The following is a 23,695-nucleotide window of genomic DNA, read 5'->3' as shown; positions in this document are numbered from 1 at the left end:
TCCCAGTGTAGTGTCTACATGTGTCTGTACATGCATGTTCATGCTTTCACTTCTAGTTTGGAGTTCGCAAAATAGGAATTGGTTTACTCACGGGAAAAAACATACACAGCCAAAACTTTATATAAGAAATTATCTGATATAACAAAGTAAATCTAAAATGTACCTTGCCAATAACTTACTACGAATGTAGGATATAACAGAGGTATTCTCGTAACGGGTCATAATGACGTACGACTGTACATTCCAATGTCTAGCTTGCGTAAGCCTTCATGGCTTGGGCATGGATGGGCAGTCTAGGCAAATAAGCACACTCCTCAAGTTACTTAAAATGGCTACAACATTCTTGCACAGTCTGCCTACGAATAAGGTACCGTTACACGTATGCTTCCATGCTCTTGGTGTTATTAATTTGGGGGCTATTTATTGCTCTTTATTTTTTCCCTTTGAATTGTTCTTTTTCAGTATAATTTCAATGCCGGAATATTGGAGCTTCGAAAAATGCTGAAAGGAGAGGACGTACTTGCCTTCTCCATGCTGAAGTTCAAACGGTATAGACCATTTGAGGGGGGGGGGGGGCTTGCCCTCCTCTTCCTTGTTCCAGGAAACGAATGCCTGGCCTAAATGGAGACAGTCATGCTGGTAAAGATAAGACAAGGGAATGAATGGGCAAGGAAATTGGGGGGGGGGGGGGGGTTCAGTTTTCAGAGACTCGGGAAAACTGCCTTGGGAGTGAATTTTTGGCATTTATCGGTATATACCGACAACATGGAACTCAGTAATTATAGGCTGCAAATGTGGACTGGCTGGGATTATAGAGACTAAAGGAAATGTCACATTCACATGGGATTTGAAAACCCTCCGCACAATATATCTTGCGTGCCAACATTGAGGGCAACCACGTTTTTTTTTTTTTTAACATTAAAGTTAGTACTGATGATCTGACATATCTTAATTTCAATCGTATGAGAAAATGTTTTGCAGTATGTTTCCGTTGCGTCTGCAGCTATGCAAGGAAGCAGACGTTCGTCAAAAAAGGCTATAGCTAATATTTCAGAATATCGACGCCTCCTATCGCACAAAAATTCCTTTCGCACCAGAAAAGCTGGAATAATTTTTACCCGGGTACGTTGTCGAATACCAGACTTTTATCGTCACAGGACTGCAGTCCGGTGCCCTCCCCTCGGCGCCCAATCTGTGGAGAAGGTGGAGAAGATGCGCTAGCGAAAGTAGACCATAAGCTTGGTCAATTGGTTTTCCTTTTACTATATGACGCATAAGCAAGGCTGGGGATCGGTCAAGATTTGGATGGTATAAGGAAACTGCAGTTACTACTAAAATTGGTAAAATTGTCAGGAAGAAATGAATAAATAATAACCTATGAAGAGCTTCAAAACATCTCCCTGAAACTACTGTAATTTCCTCCATGACCGAGTAAACGTCCCTGTGGTAGTTTCCAAGATGTTCCCAAGAGAGGATGCTCCTAGAGAAATATTCAGAATAGAAAAATTTAGTTTAAGTCTAAAGCTTGATCCTAAAATGTATTTCCTTAAAGAAAACAGCAGCAGAATAAGACAAAAATGATCTAGTCTCACATTCTCCACAGAGGGAAGGGCACCAGACCAGCTCTGTGACGATAAAAGTCTGGTATTTGACAACGTAAGCGGGTAAAAATTACTTCAGCTCTTCTGGTGAGAACGGAATCTTTGTGCCAATATCATGTAATAATACTGTGGCTTGGTTCACTACAGTTTCTCAACTGACAGCAATTGTAGTAGTAGAACCAGTAGAACTAAACTCTTACGAACCGGCAGTGCTAAAGATCGTTCTATAAATGAATAGACAGCAATCGTTTTATGGAGGATGCTTTTGACGGGAATGTTGCCGCATTTTTTAAATTGTTCAAATTACCGCGTCCTTTTGGGCTCGGCCAATCAGGAACAACGCCGTCTAAAGTGCCTCGACAACGCTGTCGCGAGCACAGAGGGTTGGCAATAGGTGTTCTGTGGTTGGCACGTTTGCGTGCCGTTGTCGGTCTACGGAAGGACTTTGCAGCGTTCCTTATGGCATTGTGGTTGTCTGGCTGTTTAATCACCGCCCTGTTTCCGTTTGTCACGTTGAAGGCCTAATGACGTAGACTGGTTTGCATCGCAAGCTTCTCAGTGCGCTTCGTACGAAAAGGGAAGTGAATATGCGTGCGATCGAAACCAACAAATCGCCGCCGATCGCGGCCTCGAACTGCGACCACCTCGTCTACTAAGTGTGTGGAAGGGCGTGCGCTGATCTAAGCGTGACACTCGTGTAAAAAGATAAGAAAAAAATTGTGACGTCCCGAAAGTACTAGCTGGAATCGGCGCCTGCGGAACTAAGTGCAAGCGTCCGTTGCCCCGTTTTACCTCGTAGGCCACTATGAACAGCAGTCGCAGCGGAAACGCCTCTGCCTTCTGGCTTGAAGACACGTCGTCACTGGTGATGTATTTGCTCGATTCGTGTGTCAGAAGGCCCTAATGTCGTTGCGATGCATTTTCTGTGAACTCGTACAACCGAACATTTACATGATCTTGCACCGCAAGGCGTCAGATTCGCTGTGAATAACGTCACTTGCGAAAAAAACACCAGTTTTTGCGAATAAAAAATAGCGCGTGTACACTAAAGGACGAACCAGTGAGGTACGCAAGTGATTGGAAAAGAAAGACAGAGGGGAAGAGAAAGAAAGAAACCGTTTGCCACTACAATCTGTGTGCGTCCAAAAATTTCATGATCAGATATTAGTTGCAAACAGTGATAGTTGCAGTGTTGTTACATGCTAGTAATACAGAGTTTCTGAAGGTTTTTGCATCCCAAGTCGATTTGTTTCCTATAAAACAACAAATTTTCATTGAACTGCAGCAAGAAGCAGCCCGGCTATCAGCCCAAGTCAAGCAAGATGCAGAATTTGTAACAGATCCTTTCAAGCCATCCACCATCGACGATTCCATTGAGCAGACGGTGCAGTCGAAAAATAAGTGAGCCCATTTTTCAGAAGCCACCGCCAGGGCAGCTCGAGAGCCTTTCTTTTTCTTCTGCACAGAAAGGAAGTGAATGCTGACGATGACTTCTGGCACAAATCTGCTCATGCTGCATTCAACTTTGACGACGACTCGGTAATCCAAAGTTGTCCCCTGCATGACTTTCACGTGATGTGCCCTAATACTTGCTTATGCTTCCCTGTGATTGCCTGTAGGACGACGATGGGAGAAGGAATGTGCAGTCCAACAAGAGAACACCGTCTTCCGGCAACCATGCGAGGAAATTTAGCTTTGACGAATCAAACCGGGTCACCGCGGAAGCCTGTGGTATATAGATACAGTCATAAAATGTGCCTAGGGCCTTTTGTTTTCAAGACGGGCACAATTTTTCTTGGCCTTTGCACCCTGAACAGGCTTTATTAAAATTTACCCAGTTGATAACTTCATATTGTCTACATCACTGGTGCTTTAAATTGGGCACAGCCCGATCTTAAGCGAAAGATTGGCCTTCAATTTTTCCTGGTGGTAAGCCATATGTTGGCACCATGCATCTGTAGAGAGTGTCAATATAGACTAGCCTTACACACGAGCATCCAGTTTCCATTTTTCATTATTGCATGTCCGCAAAGGCATAGTACACGTGACAGAGAGAGAAGGAACTTGAGAAACAAATGGCAAAGAGGTTGACCTGATGTTAACTCCTCTAAGACCCGTTCCTCTACGACGGGGTTAAGGGAAGAGAAAGGAACACTTTAATGTTAGGTAGAAACATAAGAAAAAGTAGCAGTGATGAGGAAGAAAAAAAATGAAAGTGCACGGCTTTCTTGGAGCAGACTTTCATGATGCTGTGTTTTCGTCATGTCTGTCCATATGGCATGTCATCTGTTAATTATGTCTGTGGTTAAAGTAACTTGAATTGAAAAAAAAAAGAAGAAATCTTGAATTCCAGGCAGACATTAAGGTGTAGGGATGTGCAAATTGTAAATTTTGAAATGGAATTGACTACAAGTCAAGTAGTGCAAAAGTGAAATAGAATATTGAATACCTTTCAAACAGTTTTCAAATAATGAGCTGACATTTTCACAATTGATGTGAAACAATGTTCACATCCTAGTAGTTAGCGAGCTTTTGTTTATACATTGCACATTATGAAGTGTTGTTTATTATAATGCACAAATAGAATATTAGGAACTATTCAGTGGTTTGCTTGCATGCACAAAGCTCCTCAGGGAGTGTGAATTATTGCTTTATGTTTGATGGCGCACAATTGATGTTTTAAAATATTCGAGAAGCGTTCATAAAATTTATTTGTACTTGTGAATACTGACTATTCCATTCGGAGACCGAATGTAATGGGACACTAGTTGATTCACTGCTCGAAAGTTCGGAATGTTTGCACACGCCTGTTAAGGTGTAATCTAACTTTTCCACAATATATATTTATTTAAGTATGTAGCATCTTTAGACGTAGAGTATAGATATATGCAGCAATCTCGGGAAATGTAATTGAAGTCAGTAGTTTGCCTAACTGGTCCGCAATGCCCGTAGACAAGTTCATGTTGTGCGGGATACAGCGTACAACAGCGAGGTGCAATACAGTCGGAGAAAAAAAGTATACGAGTGCCCACAATGCCTCACATACAAATAATTTCAAGTGTTACATCAATTACCAATATAAACAAAAAGAAAGTAACCCTGAACAATCATATCACACAAGTTGTACCAGGGCTTATTAAGGCAGCCAACCAAGTGCAGCATTAGTACTCTTTTTAAAGGCAGAAGCTGATGGATCAGAGGTTAGTATATGAAATAATAAAAAGTATTTGTTTAATGAAGAAGAAACTTGAAGTTGGTACGTTAGACCACCGACTCAAATTTAACCTGCGTTTCCTCCTTGCCAAATCACGAATAATACAAAGCCTGGAAACGATAGGCCTCGGATATGCTTTATGTGCAAGTGGCAAGCTGAGTACACATATGTAACATATTATTTATTTTTCATTTTTTTTAATCACTAGGTATCACTCTACCCACTCTCGGCTCAAATTTGAGGCGTGCAGGCCTGGAAGATGTACTACAGAAGCACGCCGAAAGGCTGAGAATCGGACACGATGATGTGAGTATTCTAGAGTGACTGAACTAAGAGGACTCCACTTGCGTGCTCATTACACGAACTTGTGTACTCTGTTTGCAGGTTCCTACAAAAGGTCTGAAAAGTACAAACACCCCGGAGGAGACTGTGAGAAATATTGTGATAGGCCAGGTAGGGTACGGCCGTCTTAGAAATATTGTGACAGGCCAGGTAGGGCAGTGTGCATGACCATGCGTATCATGCATGCAATAAAGCAACAACAGCGACGACATTGTGACTGCAAAGCATTTAATTAGCAGCCGGTCAAAAAGCGACCTTGCAATGCCCAACTTAGTCCTAGAAAATGGCCAATCTGGTCAAAAGAAATCTGATTTCGCACACTATTCTATGATTGGTGCAGCCAAACTGTCTTTCAATTTTTTTTTTTCATAATCACAAGGAAGTACAAACAATCTTGCTGTTCTACCTTGCTACAATTCATGAAAGTATTTTTATCTGGTTGCATTGGAAGTGAACAGACGCCCCCACATGCAATCTAGGCACATTGTAGTACCACTGCACTGACCTGTATTTAATAGTTTTCTTTTCTTTTTTTTGTGTTCAGCCTTACTTCCTTGGTCAGCATCGATCAAAAGAAGACAAGATTGCTCTTCTGAATGAGGCTGTGCGTGTCCAAGATGGAAACGCCATAATTGCTGTAAGTCAGTTGATCAGGTTCATTGTTATTGCTCTTTGTAAGTAGTTGAAGCATTGAAATAATTCTATATTGTAGATTAAGGTCAGTCTAGATACAATGATAACCAGTCGCAGCAGTTGCACTTCAGAATTTCATGCACGTCCTTGTAAGTTAACTGCGCCACTCGTGGATTTCAAGATGAAACGTACGAATTGTATAGGTTTTGGTACACATTTTGTTGATGACCAGTTTATTCTTGAGTCTCAATGAAGGGGCTTTACTCGCCGCAGTCGCTCAGTGAATAGAGTGTTTTGTCGCTGAGGTTTAGGACCCAGGCACTCAAGGTCGGAAGAGATGCTGCAGCTGCATCTCACTGAGCGAAAAATGCGAAAACACCACGTGTGGTCAATTTCGGTGCACTTCAAAAAATCCAGGTGGTCAAAACCAATCCGGAGAGGTCTGTTACCGTGTCTCTCATTGATAGGTATTCACTCATATTTATACTTGCATCTTTTTGCACTTATAGGCACTCGCATACATTTAGACTAACATCTACTCATTTGAACAGGTATTGTAGTCACTCAAGGTCATAGTCACACTTGCTCACCCTTCGTCAACCTTGTAAATGTATGAGTGAGCGTACTTATGAGTGAGTAGGCTGGCTTAAGCCCATGTGTTGCGTTGGAATGTTAAAATCAATCAACCAACCAATCAAAAAACATTGCATTGTAGTGTCTTCATTATCACACGGAAAGAAGAGAGCGAATTGTCGGGGAAATGTATGTTGCTGGGATGGGGGCCGTGTGCAGGTTTTGCTATTTCTGAAGCAAACCCTGAAGCAGTCGCTCTTCAACCAAGAGCTGATGCAGAGACCGAGGGCCGTGTCCCACTACGTCAGTCACCTTCGTGCTGTGCAGGACAACAGCCAGCTGATGGATGTTCTGGGGTGAGGACGCTTGCTGCGATGCTTTTTTGAAAACGTTGTGCATTCACTTATTACAAACGCTTGTCTGTGACGTTTGCATCCTGCGTTACTGTTTGTTATAAGTGGGCTTGAGTGCATTTTGATAGAGCAATCAAACGCTTTGCGTGGCATTACTGCATGTGGGAGTGTGTCTAGGTTAGCTCTTGGTATGTCCCCCCTCTACATTACTGGTGGCCAAAGATGAAGCCTGCCATAGCTGTTGCTTTTCACTATTCGTATACTTGCATTTTCCCTGAAGAAGATCCCAGGTGTTGTGCTTGGTACCCACAGCATCAATATGGCACAAGCCTTTTCCTTCTCGGGAAACTTTGATGCCATACTAAACGAAAAATTATCTTTGCCATTCTCCATATCTTGCAAACATCACTGTGTGCACTGCAATTTTGTTTGTGACAGAGAGGCATTATATTGATAAACAAGAAAACTTAGCAGATAGGTCAAAATGAACATTTTTATTCAGTGTGACTTGGCGCTACAGCCGTAAGCAGCAGACACAATATTAAACAGTATCACAGTAGTTTATTATTATGCAAGACCTGTCAAACCTGTTTTTAACCTACCAATTCCAGAAGAATACATAATTGCTTGTTGTACTTTCTTTTTCACACCAGAATGCTTGGCAGGGCCGAGGACGCCGCCGTAAGTGTCAAGCTCAGCCGTGAAAATTTTTTCACGTTGTGTCGCTCAAACGTAAGCACTTAAGACAGACCTTGGTTCTTAGATGTTCAAGTACAAGCTTGCTGTGGAAACACCAGAGGCTGCAACAAGGCTTCGAAACCTGCAGTCCTGTTACAAGTGAGTCTGGTCCTCTGCAGTATGAATGTTTCAATGGACAAATGAATAAACAAGTGTTATGTAGTCAACTGCACGACTGCTGTGCAGATCCCACTTCCAGTCCGACCCTTCACTTGAGACACAGGCTGAACTGGTCAGAGAAGAATTGAAACTTCTTGAAATGCAGCTCACCATAGAGGTAACTGAGATGTTTTGGTTTCTTGTTTGTTTGATTGTTTGTTTGTTTGTTTGCTTGCTTGCTACTGAAGAGCGCTGGTATGTGGTCTGCAGGAACAAGACTCAAGAGCGGAAAAAGAAGGTCAGAACATCCTCATGCAAGAGTTTCCTCGCAAGGCACCCGTGGTCGGCACGTCCCTGGTCACAACACTTTACTACTGCTGCCTCTACCATTACAATGTCTCGAACGTAAGCTCGGTATTCTTTGACCGCATTGCTCACTCAGGATTTACCTTTGCTCTAAGATCACAGCTTCAAACGTTTTGTGCGACCTTGACAATGCTCTGCTGAATTTGACAACCGTTTTGCAGAGCCATATTGCCAGTCCAAGCCAGATGAAGGCGCTCTTCAATGTGAGTATCTGACTGTCATGCACACCGACTACTTTCAGCATAATGTGCAAGCTCCATCTATCAGCCTATGTGCAGCCGAGAGCAAAAGTCTGGGAACCAGAGGTGCCACTAAAATATGTATTTTTCTGCGCAGCCTAGGCATAAATGCTTAACTCAAGTGGCACTGCCTATGTGTGCCTGTTTGACCAGTGTCATGCACTAAAACAATTTCATGTTGCACGGCTGTGCTCTAAGAAGTTAGTCTTGATGATGCCATGGTCTCTAAATTTTTGCTTTTGACTGCACTTCACTGCTAAGTAAGAAAAGCTGGGTACATCAATGTAGGTGCATTCTGTGGTGTTCCCATGAGTGCAAACAAACCCTATTTTTTGATAAGATAGTTTAAATATTATCTTGCAGTAGTGGTACATATGTCTAACTGGAAAATGTTGATGTTTATCATATCAGTATTACTCAAATCTAGGCTAGCCTCCGAAATTGCCAAGGTCAGAAAAAAAAATCGAGGATGCTTAAGCTTTGCCTTTAAGAGTGAAACGCCGCTACTTGAGTCTGCACGCTGCTGAGAGCATGGTTGGCGACACGTGGTATGTTCTGATAAACCGTTCAAAATGTTTATGCGTTCGAATTATGAGGCACTTTCGCACATTGAAATACTATACAGATGTTTTTGACCGGACCACAGCGTCAGTTTGAATAAACTGGAAGTTCGAATTGAGTGCATGGGTTCAAATTAACGAGATTCCGTTGTACCTTTACTACTGCTACTGAACATTAAAGCAAGGTGTGGCTTCATGGTCAAGCACGTCGCACTGCTTTGAAGCTGCACCGCGCTTCAAGAGACAGATTCATAATGCCATGAAGGTGGGCACTGCACAGGATAGTTCGTGCATAACTCAAATCCCATGTGAATTTAAAGAACTCTGAGTGGGAGCAGTATGCATCAAAACACATGCGGCGATGTACTGTACAGTCGAACCCCAATACTATAATGAACCCAGATAAAGTGAACTGTTCTCATTATTAATGCCTCGAAACTTACTGACCTATACTCATGTAATATAACTCCCTTATAACGAAGTGGACGTTGCATATATTGAACTCCGGACATCTTTTGCCAGCACCATGTGAATCCAGCAGTCATGGAAGTGTATTTTTCTTTTCTTTTTCTTTGCATGCTCAGGCGTATGTAAACATCATTGCCTACTACACAGTTTTATTCTTGATAACTTTATTCCTTTGTTTCTTTTTCCACTGGATATAACACATCTGTATATGACAAATGCACCAGTTCGTTTAGGTTCGTTATAGGAGAGTTTGGGTGGATCAAATTATACCCTATATATATATCAATCTATTTTCGGCACATAAGCCTGTTGATCATGATCATGTTTCACCGGATGCTCCTGTGAGTATGTGTACACGGGCCTCGTGTGTTCCAAGGTGAACATTTCACTTTGCGATTCAACACACCCCCTGTCATGCCTTCTTTCTTGCTTTATTTTCTTTTTCCCCGACTGTTTTCTCATATATTTTGAACGAGAGCACCTCCTTCTACTTTTATGCTCCCTGCAGCTGACCGAGAAACAATTTGTCTGGACTGCTTTGGCAGCGTTAGCACAGATAAAACATTGGAAAGAAATTGACAACCTGTTTCAAGGCAAGGTAAGAGTATTCTGACAACTCTGATTATAATTTGGACAAAACGTTGTGGCAATTCAAGATTCATACTTGGAGTTGACCTCCCTTGTGTGATAAAGTGTATGGAAGAATGTGAAGGACTTATATTCTCTGCTAATTTTTTCCGCAGTCGTGGCTTGGCAAGTCGAAAATGCGATGCTGCATCGGCTTCGACAAGGCTGTTGAAATCCTGGCCAAGGCGCATGCCCCACCCGAGGTGGGCTACTACCAACTTCTGACCTTCCAGAGTGTATCGTATTCACCTGTTGAAGCGTTACGATGACTCATTCTTTTGTTTCTCACAACTTTGATGTGCCTCCCATTATATTCTCACAACTTTGTGTACCGATCTTAAATTTAAAGGGGCCAGCAATATCAGCATAATAAGAAACAATGACTTGCACAGTCTTGCACAGTGGACAGAGATATTGTAGCCATCACAAACATCACCGTAATATTAAAATGGAGGTTGCAAACAGAGGCCCAGCTTTATTTTTTGATCCGTTGACAACTTTCAGTAGTGGCAGTTTTGCAGGCCGCTTGCTTGTGATGCTGTCATTGCCAGATCCCACAGTTTCTGGGAAGTGCATAGCTACCCACAACACTTCGAGGTTTCCTTTCCATGTTAATGGCAAGTCAAGTTGAGTCGCAGGCAAAGTCAGTACATTGTGGAGAGTGAGTGAGTGAGTGAAAAACTTTATTAGCTCTAGATTCGCTGGTCTTCTGCGGTCTTCAGATGGCTTCGTCCATCTTCTAGCACAACGGTTGGTTGCCCTTAGTCCAGGGCTCCGCTGGATGCTGCTGCAGGTTGTGCTCGCCGAATCAGACCTTCTTGGTCGACCTGGCGATCGCTGGAGAGAGCTCCCTTCCATTGCTCCGCACTTGGGTTTGGTATAACGGGTACCACGTCTATCTTCTGGTATGCCCACGTTATGTGATACAGCGTGGGTGTTTCATGGCACCAGGGACATTTGTCATTGTATTGTGTGGGATACATTTTGCTGAGTACGTTTAGGTTTGGGTACGAGCCCGTTTCTAGCTGCCTCCACGCGACAGAGTCCTCGCTGCTAAGGGAGAAAAAGCTAGAGCATGCTCTATGCCTTTTAAGAAATGCCGTATCCACGTTGATAAAGGGCAAGTTTCATTTGCATAATTACCAGCTTAGGAAAGTACTGCCTCGCACTACAATTTAGGACCGTGCTTCAAAAAACGAAAAGAAAATGTAATTCTAGTTTTGCACTTCAAGATGTGTTAAGTATAACCACTCCCTAGGGGGAACATAGCTTTGCTTGAAAGCCAACATCACAATGTCTTGGAAAGGAGGGCATGCTACTGTGGCGAAGCACTTAATAAGAGCTCCATCAAGAGCAACAGAGGCAATGGTTAAAAACAGTCAGTTAGCCTGAGCTGTTGTGCTAAAGGGTATGTATTAAGCCTGCAGTAGGCAGCTTTTCAAGAAAACAACAAATCGCAATGCAAAGCAAAATTCACCACGCCCGATAGTAATGGCTTCTACATTTAAAAAAAAAATGTTTGTGCTAGTTAGTGCCGATGTGCAACATGCACTCTAGTAGGACGAGATAAGCAGCAGAAGGCATGGCTTTCGTGCTTCTTCCAGTCCTTTTAGTACTGCACAATTCCAGTAATCAAATCACCCAGCCTTCAGCAATTGCCACAGTACTTATGTGCCGCGGTAACTAGGACTGTCATTTCCAAATTGGACTTTCACGCTTCCTCTTCGGTGCCATCCGTCCTAGGTGTTCGAGAGATACCTCCAGATGGTTGACGATTCAGAAAAGCGACTAACGTTGGCCAAGGCGCACAAGTGCCACAACGTTGTCATTGAGGTGAGTTTTAGCCGCTAAATTACGAACGCTCTTGTTTTTGAGAAGGCTTAGCTTTGTTGAGACGGTCGAGTTCATCTAATGCTGACGTTGCTGTGGCACATTACTTTCAGCAGCAAGAAGACCAGTGATGGCTAGGAGAGCGAAGTAAGCAAAAAAAAAAAAGCTGTGAAGGTGTGCTTTTAGCATGTGTGCCCCCGTCAAACGTTTTTGCTGCAATGCCTTGATTAACTGAGTGACTAGGGAACAAGCTGTACTCGATGACAACCTAAGAATCTGGCACAACTTTTGCTCACAGTACTGCAGCCACCCTGCCCTCTGTGCTTCCACGCTCTGGAGCATTCTTCCCGAGAGACACTGACATCGAAAGCATAGCGTTTCCTGCAAAATACCACTAGGGGGAAGTCCGGCGCCAGTGACCGTACGGTAGCTGCAAGTGGCGATAGTTCAGTCAGCATGGAAATGATGGAACGGTACATGGATTTGACTAAACTTCAGCCTTCCAGCTTTATACGGCATTGTGGCTTTGAAAATCAACCATTTTCTACTAAAATGATCCGCTATATATACAACAGTTCGCAATGATTATGTAGGTGCACAGAGAATGAATCGTCTCGCTTTGTATAGAAAACCTAATTTCAAGCCAAAAGCATGAAGATTAGGCAAATCCATAGAATAACCATTATTCCCATGGCAGTGCCAGAGTTCCCTGGAGTAATTTTTTTTTTGTAGTGAACTCCACGATTGAAAGAAGTTTGCCTTTGTTATGACGTCACGGAAATGAGCTAACACAACTGCCTGGCACTTATATCCCCTTCAGGAACTGATTAATTCTTGTTTAAAATTTAGATTGAAGGCTGTACCCGCAACTTCAGCATCAATAACATGTTCAGTGCGGCAGCATCTCTCGTAGTCTCGATTTCTGTGTGGGATGACCCATCGGTGGGTCACTTTTCATGTTCACCTGGTGCATCGTGACCCACCAGTAAGTTGCGAGGGAGTTGTTCCCCTTTGAAACTTCCCCAAGGTACAGAGAGATGGCACCACGATGCGTCGGACCATCATCGGACCAGAAACTAATAATTTTTCATATCTGTTGATTTCGAGAAAAGATGTCGCTTGTGCACTGCAAGAGGTCCTTGCATAGCTGCACAGGGGGAGCAACTGCCGCGATCCACATCGCAGTGAACATGTTAAAAACGTACAGAAGCAGATTAGATCAAGAACTTTTAGCGAGTTTTGTCCCATCCAGAGTGTGTACTCCAAACCTTGAACCTCAAAAATATTTGGCGTACGAAAACACAGTAGACCATTTCACATGAAGTGTACTCATGATGGCTTGTGAAATACGTCAGATTTAAATCGTTGCTGTCAAAAAGAACGAATGAAGAGGACCCATGACATTGCCAAGTATTGGCGGCATGATCAAACGCCCAGCCGTCTGTGTCCCAACTCTTTTTTTTTTTTCTAGCACACTTGGTACGCATTATTAAACACTTTCTCAGCACAAGTCCAATCAGAAGTGGTTTAAAGTGTCACATTTTCAGTGTCAATGTATTCATTAGAAATTATGATTTTGATACATTGCCTGGAGGGGATATACAATTTCTTTTTATTTGGATGGCAGTACATGCGCCACTGCATTGTTAGGTTGTCACGAACAGTAGAGAAATGCAAGATTACGCAGTAGTACTGCAGACAGTCAGCAGACTTTTCAGAGATTGACTGTGATTTGCATGTGTGCTGGCGTCGGAAAGTTTTAGCCCAACACAAGTGTGTTACCATTACCGTATGATTTGGAAACTGGCTGTATAAAGAAGCAGCGTTACTGGTTGTGAACTCTTGTGACACTGCATACTATAGTGTGCATGTCACGTGATTTCATTTGCAGACACTAGTTTACCTAAGAGATCGACAGCGGCTGCTTAGGTACAAGAGCGAAGTGCCACAACAATCTGTTGCATTCTTTGAGATTGAAAGGCTTCTCAGCGGCACGGTAAGTAGGCTTCAATGATCATGTGTCCTTTGCGTTAGGTAGGCCACATTAATTGAGCGCCCTTCGACTGATTTTCTGCAGCGCAGACATGCAGGTCAGGATAGAAGGAGACAATATAAACACTGGTGCCGTCTGTTTTTCTTCTCTTTGATGTCGTCTGCACTGGAGGCGACACATGCAAATTTCTGTGTTTCCACACACACGCATAGCAGTGGTCGTATGCAAACTAGTCAGTTTCTGGATTTTTGTAAAGGTGACACATGCTAGTTCTTTGTAGAATTCTTATTTGACATGGAGTTTGGAATGCTCAGCAGGTGTGTCTGCAAAACCAAGTTCTCTAAGAGGATTTTGTAAAACTTGGGGCTGTTCTTGCACTCTCCAAAGCTGTCATTCATTTAAGTGCTCTAGCATACTAGTATAACTACCGATTTGTGCTCTAGCTTACATAGTGGGATTGTTGTACTGGGATGACTAATGATGAAGGGTGCAAACAGCTACGCTGGTGCAAATATTGTTTGACATTGTGTTGCAGGCTGTCTGCCAACCAGGCAAACCAAGAATTCTCAGGGACTTTGAAGTCTAGAAATACTTGGCAAAAACTCGGGGAATTTGTGCTTCTATCAGGGAAAATTAGGTGCAATTTTATTGAAAGGGAACGAAAGTCGCGCTAATGCTGGCACGAGTAACAAAGAGGAATCGTAAGGAATCATCCTTGACGCTGTGTCGTCGGCTGGAGAAGTTGTCAATGTACAGTCAATGACCGATTTTCCGGACGCCCGATTTTTGGGACATGCCCGATGATTCGGACGGCTTCGCGGCACCACCACTTGCCCCACAGAGTCAATGCATAAGAAAGTATGGAACTTCGGACACAAGAACATGTCACAGTCCAATTTTCCGAACTTTTTACCGCGACCGCAGGTCCGAAACAGCATTAATCAAAGCCACCACCGCCGCCATTTCGATTATCTTGCCGTCTCGAACGGGCGTTCTCGCATGCAGATCAGCTGGCAGCCATAGCCACCACAGCAGCAACACTAGGCCTAGCTACTTCGACGTTCGCTGCTGTCAGCAGCGAACGTCAACTCAGCCTTTGTAATCCTCGCCATGGCTTCGAAGCTCGGAAAGCACGACGCGTTGAATTATGCTGGTTTCCAAATGTAAGCTTCGCCTCAATACACTGTTACGCAGTGAAGCATACACAATGTATTGCGGTGAAGCTCAGCAAATTTGGGAAGGGGGCAATTGTCACAGAACTCAGTATGTATTCCTTAATTACACACACTTGCACCGGCCATCTCCTGTCCCAGTACGAGCACCGATATGCCTAAGTGTACTGGCAGGCCTTCAGAGCTTTTTTTTGGATGTGCCTGTGACGATTTGAGCCCTTAAGTGTAGTAAAACACAAGCATTCGTTTTTTCGAACTGCCCGATTTTTGGGATGCTTTTGCGGCCCCTGGGGAGTCCGAAAAATCGGACGTTGACTGTACAACTGACTAGGAGGATGCTTCAAATGGTCCGTGAGGTGAACGCGCCACGGCAGGAGCACAAGAACAGAAAGGACCGACACACTGAGGAATGAACGGGAAAGGAAGTGTGCCACTGCTTCTTTCAAAGAGCTTGAGTTCAAAAAACAAAGTGTTGGCTGACGCCAAGATGCAGATGTCCCTCATCCAAACCAAAATAATCTCTTTAAAGTAGTGAAAGGCAACACTGAGGCGTTGTTCACAAGCTGAGAGTATGTCAGGACAGTTGAGGTTGACTTTCCAGCTGCTGAGAGAGAATCTCACTTGTGACAAAGTTCGGACCTCATACCAATGAGCTTGCGATCAGTTGATAGAAATAGCTCATCCTCTAATATATTTGCCCCGGTACAAGTCTTTTTATTCGTATTTGAATATGTTCGACTCGATTTGCAATGGGCTTTGCCATTTGATTCGCTGTGCATTTTGCTAACCCCTCCCTTCTGTTTTCTTTTTGAATAAAATAAACATGAGTCTTTACTATTCAAACTGGACTAAGTCGTTTCTTTAATTTTTTTTAAACGCTTACTAGAGAGTGACAGCACCAGGAGACGTTGTGTCAGCCCATTTTGAGATAAAGCAAAGTTCCGTGTCCCTAAGGGAATTTGGAAATATCAGCTTGGTAGACACCCTGGTCCAAACCAAAATGCACTAGCACGCTTGGTGGGTAAAAAAAAAAATATTGCAAGCACTAATATGCACTTCATCATCATCCCTTCTCGTTGGCTTACAGGACGCCACTCTAGAATGAAGTGCACCATTTGAACAGTGGCCTCACAATGTTATGAAGTTTGCAATGCTGCAGAAATTTTTACACCAGCAGATGAGAGCTAAACATGTCTACGTTGCAATAAGAAGTCTACGCGATTTGGCTAAGCAGCATTGCACAACGTTGCCACCAGTCCTGTTGTTCATTGCACTGCCCTGGCATCATTGTAGAATTGTAACACTGGTTGATTCAGGATGATACATTTCATGTAGCTAGCACTTGCACATTGTATTAGCTTGCATTGGAGGAACTTGAAATACGAAGATCTTGTCAAGCAGAACCATCCAACCTATACTCACAGACATCTTTTTGGTACGAAGATGAAGCTACAGGGATAGAGCTTATACTATGTACCAAGCAGTCCGGGCAAGTTGCTCCAACCTTGCTTGCTTTTACCAAGACAACCACAATTAAATAGGTGTAAATATTGGACCACCTGTCGTGATGGCTATTTGTTGCTAAGTTGAGTGATTGGCCAGAAAATTACAAATGATCACCACAAAGAAAAATGAAACCTGATATTGCATGCAGCTGAAATCAAGAGCGAATTAAAATGTGAATAACAACAGTAATGTTAACAATTATGTTTATATTTCCAACATTAAAAAAAAATTTCAATGAAATTTACGTGACTATTTCCAGCTAGAAGTACCACATGCATGTTTTGGTTCCCTAGCTTTGCCAGAAAACGTACGCGAGTGTGGTAAAGCACATTATGGTGCAGCAGTAATCACAGAACTTTGTGAAAGGCATATTGTGCTTAATGTGATTTGTTCCTTTTCTCTCCAGGCTGTTAAGTGGAAGAACTGAAGCCACCTTTTTTCTTTCACTGTAAATAAAAAAAAAACTGGGTTTTTGTGTCATACACACGAAAGAAGAAAGAAGCAGCGAGAAACAAAAAGTGTGTCTTGTTGTTCATACCTGTTTGTATGTAACAAAAATACAGCTTTATAATATCTTGAAATATTTATTGCTTGGGAAATGTTGGCATAACAATTATGTGTACATACAAATTGTCAACATTACACAAGTCCTAAACTCTGCGACACACACAAAAAGAAAGGGTCAGCCAGGGCAGACTGTTGCATCGTTTTTTGCAACAAATACGAAAACATACATGCTCTTTGGTTTAAGATCAACTAAGTGCCATCCTACTCATAAAGTAGAGGCTGTGCTGCAGTTTGCAGCGTATCACAGATGTAAACTATGTTGTCCCACATAGCCAGTAAAAGCAATCCTACTACAGATAAATACACATTGTGGTTTAAAAAGAGGATGCACAAAGTTGCTTGTAGTAGTTACATTAAAATAATATGAGACTTAAGCATTTAGGCCGCAACAGATTGTGACACCACCAGCCATGGGGGCACAGACATTTTCCTGCATAACTATTGTCTTCGCATTTAAACTCAGCCAGGCTACCGGCTCTTCCGGTCACCAAGGGTTTAAATTAGATGAGGAAAAGCAGCTCTCAGAAGCTTCTTCAAATCAGTTTAAACTTGGCTTCTGTTATAATTTATTTTTTTGGCAGTCAACCTTACAATGAATGAAAGAGCAACGATGTCACTAAACCCACCACTTGACTTTTCGCAATCAATTCAGTGACTACTGTACTCATTCTCACCAGGATGAGTGCCTCCTCAAACTATAGGAGCATGTAGACTCGTCCATCCACAAAATATTCTCGGGCGCGTGGCCATGCTCTGCTGAACAAGTGCCGCTGCTGCAACAGTGCATCGAAACAAACCTGCGCGTGTGCAATGACGCCTGGAGGCGTGGCTTTGTGTTGCCTGCTGAATGTTTAGACGTGCTAATGGAAATGTTTACTGGAATTGAAAGCACAGTGTATTGGGCTGGAGAATCTGCGATCGTTTCACACGCGGTGCGCACACGTAAAGCTCACTTGCCGCAACGGCAATATGCTACTGAAAGCAGAGTCCGCTTCACCGCGCCGAAACACAGATTCAGTGGACCCAAACGATGCAGCAGACGACGTGAAGCCACGCAAGTTTGCTTCGATGCATGGCTGGCATGCACTGAGCGTTATGTTTTGTGGACGACTGTACATGGTTGGTGAGCATTGAAATGTGCAGTTTTGACACTTTCTTGCAGTTGGCTTTCGAGAATTTGTTTTGGCAGTTAACTGTGCAATGAATGAAAGCATCGGTTTCACCATACTCGCCACTTGGCTTCTGGCAACTAAGTCAGACCACTGCATTCACAACAGGATGAGTCCTTCCTCCAACTATAAAAGCACACACAAAGTTGCTTGTTCCTGAAGCTTCCCTCGTTGAGCCGCTTCCAGAAATTTTGTCCGTCCAGCTCCCAGTGTGCTGGCTCAAAGCCGCGGAATGTTGTGGAGGAAGGGCATCTCTGACATAAGCCGGTCGCTCTCCTCAGGACTGGTTCCCTTGTTCGCCATGAACACCCGTATCAGGAATTCGGGCATGAGAACTTGGTTCAAGTAGTCTCCATTCTGCAAAGAAAAGCATGGTCATAACATTGTCTGTGTCAGTCCCTTCCCATAGTAGCATTGATCGGCTATCCTGGTTACTCATAGTGGAAAGGAAGAAACTAGGAATTTCTTGCTGACTGCACTAGCTGTCTAGCATCACAGCTGACACCTGAATGGCAGAATAGGAGTAAAAGACGGAATTGAGGATATGATAGAGCATAGGTAGGAGGCAGGAATTTATACATACTATAAACCCCGTTAATTTCAAAGCTGTTAAAACTGGATGAAATTGTGAGGTAAGCAGAGTTTCGAGATGAGTGAAGTTAAGGAAATGGAAGCCTGCTGGCCACGCAGAGACCACATCGAGCCTTTCCAAAATGCCACCAGTAATATTCCCGGTCACTTTGGCGTGCATCGGCACTGGACACATTGGCCCAAGTCTACAGGCAACGGCACTGCTTGCACCGTGCCAAGACAGCGTGCTTGGCAAAGAGTCCAGACAATCGATCCTAAAGTAATATTTGAAGCCAGTCATCCAAGCACAGCCGGTTCCAGACACCCCAAAAAGCTGGTGCCGCTGCTTTCTGCATCGTAGTGCATTCCAGGCAATATCATTTTGAAAACTGAAACTGAACGGCGGAAGAGTGCACCGGCCAAGCCTTTAGCAGGCGCCCACAAGTGACGCAGCATTTACACCTCACCCTAGCGAGAACATGAAGTGAGCGTCCTTATCAAGCTGCGATTTTGCATGCAGGCTTCTTATGGGTGCAGCAAATGTGCTGATCACGCCTGCTCAAAAGTGCTGATCGTCTTGCTCAAGGTCACGATTAATGCACTGTGATGACATTGACGTGCCACTGACAGCGTTCTAAATTAGAAGTAAAAAAAAAAAAAAAAGAGATAAAGGTGAGACCAGCTCACTGCTGCATGCGTGAGGCTACAACAAAAAGTGGCAATGAGGAGTCGAGCAAGGGTGCATGAGTGGTGATAGAAAGAAAGGGGGCAGGCAAGTGGAGAGCGCGGCTCAGCGTGGCTTCTGGCTTGGCTAGCGAGCTGCCGCAGGGTGAAAAGAGAGCGCAAGCAACGACACTATCAATGCTGCCTCGTTGCCTTTTGCCTGGTATTTTCGAAGTCGAGGTTTCGAGATATCCGGAGTCCGGCACAAGAACTTTTCGAAATAAGAGGTGAAAAACACATGGACTGACGACGCCATGACCGGAAAAAATATTTTGACTTGAACTCCAATATCTTGAAAGTCTCTGATCTCTCGATTAACAAGAGTTTACTGTATATGGTACGTCACTAAGTATGTGGCTATGAAGTGTACAGAAGTGTATAGTCCTCTCACTATCGTTCCACACTCCCTGTTCTTGAAAATGTTGCAGTTTTGCCTGAAAGACGGAGCATCGATTGTGATAGAAAATTATTAGACAGCGATATGAAGCAATGATAGTAGTTTTATCGGCAGTATAAACTTGTAAACATTCGCTTACTAACTAACAAGCACAGTGTCCCGCATGCACAGGCAAACAAACAAATCTCACTCGATTACTGCGGACACTTGCTGTCGGAACGCTGACGTGATGAAGAGCGGCAGGAGCAGCGAGCGAATTACCCTTCGCGCTGCCTCTCGCTCTAACGTGAACTAAGTGACGAGAACACAGCACACACAAAGCCATCAGCCCTTGAAGCACCTAGACTATGTACCCACTGCATATTTCTTTCAAGATAAAAGCATTTGCGCCTGCATTCAGCCACACCATGCACAGCTGCCACTGGAGCTCAGACTTTGCTCCACAACTATAACGTCTATAATGCTATATTGTTAAGACTGGGCTGCTTTAACATCATGCAGCAGTTAGAAAGGAGACTTATAAATTGTGCATGGGGTTCTATTCATGCCAAGTCATTGCTGATCCTACAGCCCCCCCCCCTCCCCTACCCTACCCTCATTAAACAAGCTAAATGACTGCTAGCAGGAGAATTAGAATAATGGTCATTCCGAGAGTGAGGCAGTCAGTTTGACCAAGAGTGCAAGCAGGTTGGGTACTGGTGTTTAAAAGACCGCAATGCTTGTTCTATTGCGGACAAGTGAAAGCCAAACAGGCAACTTTAGATCAGAGCACAAGAAGTGGAGCATTATGCATAAGAAATCACCGCACTCTATTAGAATTTCGATACAGGACGCAGTGCTAATTTTAGGAAAAATGCGATTGCACCGATCCACCTTTTCCAAGTCCGCATTTCCAACAGCAGCACAGTTAGTGCAATGCAAAGAACGACTGGAAGGGACTGGGTCTATATTTTGTAACATTCCATTTCATTTACCATTTACTCGTCACCTTCCGCACCAAGATGCTGATCCCTATAATAATGGCAGCTTGGGGGGGAGGGGGGGGTTGCCTGGGCCAATGGCAAAGGTAGAAAATAGTGTGAAACAAAATGGATCATTAAGAGATATGGACCCTGAGTTGCAACCATCAAAGTATGGTGACACCTTTGCTGTTTGATGCTGGCGTTTGCGGGACCAGCGGTATCACAACCGTTGGGACCACTTGCGGAATAGTGTAGCACTTAAGAATATGCCCACAGGCTTTACACCCGAGATTACATCCTACATCGGTTACAGAAAGCTTTACCTACATGTCAACGACCACAAGGTAAGTTTGCCCAGCAACAGTTCCCAAGCAACTCCAGCTATCAACTCACCACTCCCTTCTGAATGTACTCCTCCATGAAGAGGTTCATGATGACGCTCATCTGTTTGTCAGAAAACGGCGAGAAGAACACCTGGTAGGTGAGCATCCCTGCAAAAAAAGAAAAAAAGAAAGAGGAGCCACCCATTAGCACACTTTGCATTGCCTTAACGAAGCAAAAGCACAAATGAAAGAAGACTTACTTTTAGCCTTTCCACCCTTGTAGTAATCGCTGCGCCTCCAACTTTCAACCTGTAATGAGAGCGAAACAATGAATGTAGAATTAGCGAGTTTGCGAGTAGTTTCATTCATGCGAGTGTATTTTCTATCTGGACGCATTGACTTTTTGAATTTGCAGGCTGCTTGAAGGAAGGAAAAAAAAGTGAGTGGAAACCATCGGAGGATGGTTGTCGAAGTCAAGCTAAAGATTCCCAGTAGACTTGCTGAGGTATGCTGGTGGGGTGGGAGTGCTATGTTAATGTTACGAGGGGTGAGGTTGCCGTGATATTTCACTGCCTCCAGGGTCGTCCAGCATTACAGACCACATTAACGCCCTTAAAAGAGCACATCATGCACTGTTATCGGTATGAGGCCTATGAAGTTGGTCACCTCTGATTACACCATGTCAAGAATCAACCCAGTTTACACGACCAGACAGCTGTTCATGCGGAGCTGGAGGAAGAGCCAGAAGCCTCTCTTTAAAAGTTGAATGCATTGCTAAAATTGCATGCCATTCTAGGCTTCTTTTGAATTTTTTTATGGGGCAAATGGGAATGTTAGCTAAGAACACTAGTTTACTCTCTGCAGCTGACGTGATCTTGGTTAAGGTGGCACAAAGGAGACGTGCTCAGCCCCGCAATGAGAAAGGAAAGTAGGAACGAAGCTTCATGGAGAGCGTGACTGGGTCCTCGCATTGGTGCATTTGAGTACATTTTGTTTGCTTTTTCTTACACTATGCAATACGTGATAATCTCCTGCACATGCAAAGCAATAGCGAAATAGTTGCAACACAATGTGGAGTGGTAGTAATTCACTCCACAGTAATAGCAGCTTATCTGCATGAAAATCCTGGCTGATGCTTTTGCAGTCTTCACCATTAATGCGATGCCCACATGCTGGCAAATCGACAGCAAGGACTGTTTTGCTTTTAGCTGACTGGCAATTGTAAATTGGAAAAGTAGGTTTATTTAAATCATCTCCATAACTACAAAACAACTTTATGACATGAATGCAGTTATTGCAATGCCAGGTAGGCATGCAATAACTTCTGTTGGACTCCACGGCTAATGTTGCCTGGCACATTTTGGAAGCTGATGAATTAGTGCTTAGACCTGGTACGCAGGGACACTAATTAAAATAGCAGACTTGCATCTCGTTCAAAATGCGTTGCCCATAGATTGGGCAACTTACATGGGTAGCCACTCCTGATTAAACAAATAGCCATGTGCAAATATTCAAATGGAGTTATTACCTAGCGTGCTTTGCCTACACGAAGCCTACCAGATAGGAACCTTGTATTTTGCCAATCAAGTCATTCACACCGAGTTTCCTTTGGTTACGAACTTGGCCAAGTAATGGCATTCTTAATACTTTTAAAGTACCATCTAACCATCCTTGTCGCATTAACATCTTGTCAAAAATGTATGTAGTGTTGTGTGTCTGTCACAGCAACACATCCTCCACATGTCTCCAAACACTTCGTGGCACTGATGGACTGTGGATGCAGATTCCCATTTCCAGGCACCACAAGGGCACCGAAATACTAACGGATATGGTGGCTTAAAAGCTCTCCATAAAAACTGTACCCAAGTATAACGTGGGTACACACGTGTGTGAGATGCACATCTAAAGAACACCAAGAGATTTGCATGTCTCTCTTATAAGATCCAGTAAACGTGACTGCTTCTGCTTGTTTAATTTATCGATCTGCAGCCATGTATTCACAGTCTTTCCTTCTTTCCCAACAATAATGATTTTGATAATCGTGATGTGATCTGCACAACTTCAGAGCACATCACCATGTTGCGACTTTCTGAGACCACAGGACCCGAAAAATAGTTGGGGACGAGAGTATTACACGGTTGGGCACATTTAATAAATCTAGAGCAGCATCGAGAAAAGGTTTACTAACTAGATTTCAGGGAGAATGTGGCAATGGCTGCAGCAGTAATGAGGCAGCTGGCATGGCCATTAGAGCATGCCTACCATGATGACAAAGGCAAAATTTTTTTGTGTCATAAATGGCATTAGAACATTCGTTCGATGGACAGACTATACAAGCACTTTACACAAAGCTCTTATGTTGTCTTTCTCCTATATGATACAAACATTTATAATGAAAATGAGTGTTTAGAAAAAAAAAAGCAGATACGGTTTCATGTGATGCCGTTTCACGTAACTTTGATTTGATTATTGGGTTTTTATGGCACAAGGGCCAGTTCTGGCCAGAGGGTGCAAAAGGCATGTTGCAATGAATGAACTATGGTTCATGAATTCAAGGATGTAACATGGCTGTAACAGGGCTTAAAATCAGTCACTGTATAAATGCGTAAAATATATATGTACTAAAATGCGACAATGACAACTAAGGTGTGCTATGGCTTTAAAACATAC

General features: G+C 43.4%; 2 protein-coding genes across 5 annotated transcripts in view; one reads left to right on the top strand and one right to left on the bottom strand.

Moving 5' to 3' along the window:
* Nucleotides 1-1,953: 1,953 nt before the first annotated feature.
* On the top strand, nucleotides 1,954-16,895 carry Vps16B (Vacuolar protein sorting 16B). Of its 3 annotated transcripts, none has more exons than XM_055072225.2 (18): nucleotides 1,954-2,466; nucleotides 2,887-3,002; nucleotides 3,068-3,140; nucleotides 3,221-3,332; nucleotides 5,024-5,121; nucleotides 5,200-5,268; nucleotides 5,702-5,794; nucleotides 6,583-6,719; nucleotides 7,370-7,397; nucleotides 7,480-7,553; nucleotides 7,641-7,731; nucleotides 7,824-7,958; nucleotides 8,081-8,122; nucleotides 9,695-9,784; nucleotides 9,930-10,016; nucleotides 11,557-11,646; nucleotides 11,760-11,790; nucleotides 13,535-13,625. In XM_055072225.2, the coding sequence occupies exons 1-17, from the start codon at nucleotides 2,407-2,409 to the stop codon at nucleotides 11,772-11,774; spliced, it is 1,410 nt and encodes a 469-aa protein (XP_054928200.1). In that variant the 5' UTR covers nucleotides 1,954-2,406; the 3' UTR covers nucleotides 11,775-11,790; nucleotides 13,535-13,625. The 3 variants fall into 3 exon arrangements, with proteins under 3 accessions (XP_054928200.1, XP_050036740.1, XP_050036739.1); XM_050180783.3 differs by having other exon boundaries at nucleotides 11,757-11,790; XM_050180782.3 differs by lacking the exon at nucleotides 11,760-11,790 and adding an exon at nucleotides 16,721-16,895 and having other exon boundaries at nucleotides 1,956-2,466; nucleotides 13,535-13,639.
* Nucleotides 16,879-23,695, bottom strand: part of LOC126533620 (uncharacterized) — a 22,886-nt gene continuing 16,069 nt past the window's right edge. For both annotated transcript variants that reach the window (XM_055072224.2, XM_050180781.3), the window contains exons 11-13: nucleotides 21,286-21,334; nucleotides 21,096-21,193; nucleotides 16,879-18,407 (exon numbers count right to left, since the gene is read on the bottom strand). In XM_055072224.2, coding sequence (XP_054928199.1) covers nucleotides 18,270-18,407; nucleotides 21,096-21,193; nucleotides 21,286-21,334 — 285 coding nt within the window. In that variant the 3' untranslated portion in view covers nucleotides 16,879-18,269. The remainder of the gene's footprint in view (nucleotides 18,408-21,095; nucleotides 21,194-21,285; nucleotides 21,335-23,695) is intronic.

Source organism: Dermacentor andersoni, chromosome 7 (genome assembly GCF_023375885.2).
Source record: "Dermacentor andersoni chromosome 7, qqDerAnde1_hic_scaffold, whole genome shotgun sequence".
Lineage (NCBI taxonomy): Eukaryota > Metazoa > Arthropoda > Arachnida > Ixodida > Ixodidae > Dermacentor > Dermacentor andersoni.
Note: the sequence above shows the minus strand (reverse complement) of the source record. Positions and strands in the feature narration are given on the sequence as shown.

What these genes read in the sequence shown, in the direction of transcription:
- Vps16B (XM_050180782.3), top strand. Translation starts at nt 2,407, where the DNA reads ATGAACAGCAGTCGCAGCGGAAACGCCTCTGCCTTCTGGCTTGAAGAC. An exon ending in ACCATTACAATGTCTCGAAC is followed by an intron (nt 7,959 to 8,080) that starts GTAAGCTCGGTA and finishes ACCGTTTTGCAG; the next exon opens with AGCCATATTGCCAGTCCAAG. An exon ending in AGATGAAGGCGCTCTTCAAT is followed by an intron (nt 8,123 to 9,694) that starts GTGAGTATCTGA and finishes TGCTCCCTGCAG; the next exon opens with CTGACCGAGAAACAATTTGT.